Source organism: Falco rusticolus, chromosome 3 (genome assembly GCF_015220075.1).
Source record: "Falco rusticolus isolate bFalRus1 chromosome 3, bFalRus1.pri, whole genome shotgun sequence".
Classification (NCBI taxonomy): domain Eukaryota; kingdom Metazoa; phylum Chordata; class Aves; order Falconiformes; family Falconidae; genus Falco; species Falco rusticolus.
In genome coordinates this window covers 91,833,027-91,836,156 of record NC_051189.1, presented here as the reverse complement: position 1 = coordinate 91,836,156, position 3,130 = coordinate 91,833,027, and the positions used below count along the sequence as shown (strand labels likewise).

Sequence of the window (3,130 nt, the reverse complement as noted above, 5' to 3'; positions counted from 1 at the left end):
GCGGCGTGGGGCGCGGCCGCCGCAGCGGCGAGTGCGAGAGCGGGCGGAGAAGGCGGCAGCGGCAGCAGCGTCGGCAGCAGCAGCGTCGGACACCGTCACCATGCGTGAGATCGTGCACATCCAGGCCGGGCAGTGCGGCAACCAGATCGGCGCCAAGGTACGGGCCGGTGCGGGTCGCCGCGGGTCGCCTGCCCGGGGCTGCGGGGCGGTGCCGTGCTCGCTCAGCCGGGCTCCGCGTGTCCCGGGCAGGGCGCAGCTGGGGGGGCACGACCCCTCTTCCCGCTGCAGGGCACCGCCGGGCTCGCCCCTCCGGTGCGGGGGGTGCGCGCGGGGCTGTTGCCTCTCGGGGGGGCTCCCGTGGCGTGTGCGAGGTGCCCCTTGGGTGGGGGGGGCAGCTCTGCCGTCTGCCCGCCCCCCGTGGGCTGCAGGGGTCCGGGCGGGCGGGGGAAGGGGGCGCCGAGCCGGTGCCACACCCCTCCCGTCGGTGTGAGGGGGGGGAGGGGCGCGGTAGTGGCCGCGTCTGGCGGGGGCCGCCCCCACGCGCGGCGAATCCCCGCGTGCCACGTCGCGGGGCTTCGGCCAGGGGGCGCGGGCGGGGCGTGGTGGCGCTGACCCCTCCCGCCCTGTCCCCGCAGTTCTGGGAGGTCATCAGTGATGAGCATGGCATCGACCCTACGGGCAGCTACCACGGGGACAGTGACCTGCAGCTGGAGAGGATCAACGTCTACTACAACGAAGCCACCGGTAATGCCGCTCTGCGATGAGCCCCCCGGCCCGGTGCTGCGGGGTGGGTGGGTGTGCAGGGGCGCCCCCAGCACATCCCACCGTGCTGCCCGTGCCCCCGCCGTCCGTCCCTGCAGTGGGTGCTGCCCCAGTGGTGCTTCAATGGTTCCTTTGTATTCCCAGCCCAAAATGCCTCTATCCACATTCCCTCGCCTGCCATGTCCTAGGCAGCAAACTGGGAGGTGAAGGGAGCACACTGGGGCTCCTGTGGCACTGGCTGCTGCCTGCGGGGCTGTAACACTGGCACTGGTTTCCCCCACAGGTAACAAGTATGTCCCACGTGCCATCCTGGTGGACCTGGAGCCTGGCACGATGGACTCTGTGCGCTCCGGCCCCTTTGGACAGATCTTCCGTCCCGACAACTTTGTCTTTGGTGAGTGTGGGATGGAGGAGTCCCAAAGCGGGAGCTCCGCCCAGGAGAGACCTGGTGCGAGCATGCAAGTGACCCTGGGGGATGTGAATCCCAATAGCGGAGTGGGGGTGGAGGTGAGGGGTGAAGCCCGTGGGGTGGGGGAGGTGGCATCACCTGTGTCCCTTGGTGGGGCACTAATGTGGCACCTTGCTCTTGGTCTGCCCCGTAGGTCAGAGTGGGGCTGGCAACAACTGGGCCAAGGGGCACTACACGGAAGGTGCTGAGCTGGTGGACTCTGTCCTGGATGTGGTGAGGAAGGAGTCGGAGAGCTGCGACTGCCTGCAGGGCTTCCAGCTGACCCACTCGCTGGGTGGTGGCACGGGCTCTGGGATGGGCACCCTCCTCATCAGCAAGATCCGGGAGGAGTACCCCGACCGCATCATGAACACCTTCAGCGTCATGCCTTCCCCCAAGGTGTCGGACACGGTGGTGGAGCCCTACAATGCCACCCTCTCTGTGCACCAGCTGGTGGAGAACACGGATGAGACCTACTGCATTGACAACGAGGCCCTGTATGACATTTGCTTCCGCACCCTGAAGCTGACCACTCCCACGTACGGGGACCTCAACCACCTGGTGTCGGCCACCATGAGCGGTGTGACCACCTGCCTTCGCTTCCCCGGCCAGCTGAATGCCGACCTGCGCAAGCTGGCGGTCAACATGGTGCCTTTCCCCCGGCTGCACTTCTTCATGCCGGGCTTTGCCCCTCTGACCAGCCGCGGCAGCCAGCAGTACCGAGCCCTGACGGTGCCCGAGCTGACGCAGCAGATGTTCGACTCCAAGAACATGATGGCCGCCTGCGACCCCCGCCACGGCCGCTACCTGACGGTGGCCGCCATCTTCCGTGGCCGCATGTCCATGAAGGAGGTGGACGAGCAGATGCTCAATGTGCAGAACAAGAACAGCAGCTACTTTGTGGAGTGGATCCCCAACAACGTGAAGACGGCAGTCTGCGACATCCCCCCACGTGGCCTCAAGATGTCTGCCACCTTCATTGGCAACAGCACGGCTATTCAGGAGCTCTTCAAGAGGATCTCGGAGCAGTTCACGGCCATGTTCCGGCGCAAGGCTTTCTTGCACTGGTACACCGGCGAGGGCATGGATGAAATGGAGTTTACGGAGGCAGAGAGCAACATGAATGACCTCGTCTCCGAATACCAGCAATACCAGGATGCCACTGCTGATGAGCAGGGGGAGTTTGAAGAGGAGGGGGAGGAAGATGAGGCGTAAAGTTGAAATGGGTAGGAGTTAAGTATAGTCTGAGCAGGCAAGTGTTCATTGAGGAGGAATCTGTGCAGTTGTGCTGAAGCATGCATTTTCTTAATTTGGTGCTCTCCACTGTTGCTTCTGTCAGCAGTTTTGTATCCTTGACTGTCCAATGTAACAGTAGTTGCAAAAAAAATACTTCAGAGTCTTCTGTTGAAATGGTTAACTTCTCAAACATAAAGGCTTTTTGTGTCCTAAACTGTCTCCTCTGCCTTTTTTCTCTCTAGATTAAGAAAATAACTCGTGTAGTTTTCTGTAGCTTTGCTTCTCAGTTTATTCCTTAACCTCAGTGAAAGTTTAAACTCAATAAATCAACATTTCTCAGCCTGTGAATTTAGCGGTATGGGGAAACTGCAGTTGAAGATGGTAGCAATTTATGGAAACCGTTGGTTCACTCCTGTGTCTGACAGCTCTATTGTTGGGGAGAAAGCTGCCTTAGCTAATAGAAACAAGGCACTGCACTTGAGAATTCTGCAACTCCTATTTATGGACATACATGCTAGTGAGGTCTGTGAGAAGGTATTGAATTCCACATTACAAGCTGTCAAAACAGATTTGATGGGATAGCTGCAGGCTTCTCCACTGCCATTCAGCAGCTCTTCCTTGTCCCAAGGCCTGGAACAAGTACATGGTACCCATAGTATCCGTGTGTGGCACCTATATAGCATA

General features: G+C 60.5%; 1 protein-coding gene across 1 annotated transcript; it reads left to right on the top strand.

Moving 5' to 3' along the window:
• On the top strand, positions 1-2,660 carry LOC119144903 (tubulin beta-2 chain). Its single transcript, XM_037380847.1, has 4 exons — positions 1-157; positions 636-744; positions 1,046-1,156; positions 1,365-2,660. Exons 1-4 carry the CDS (start codon positions 101-103, stop codon positions 2,423-2,425), a joined length of 1,338 nt encoding a protein of 445 aa, XP_037236744.1. The 5' UTR covers positions 1-100; the 3' UTR covers positions 2,426-2,660.
• Positions 2,661-3,130: the final 470 nt, after the last annotated feature.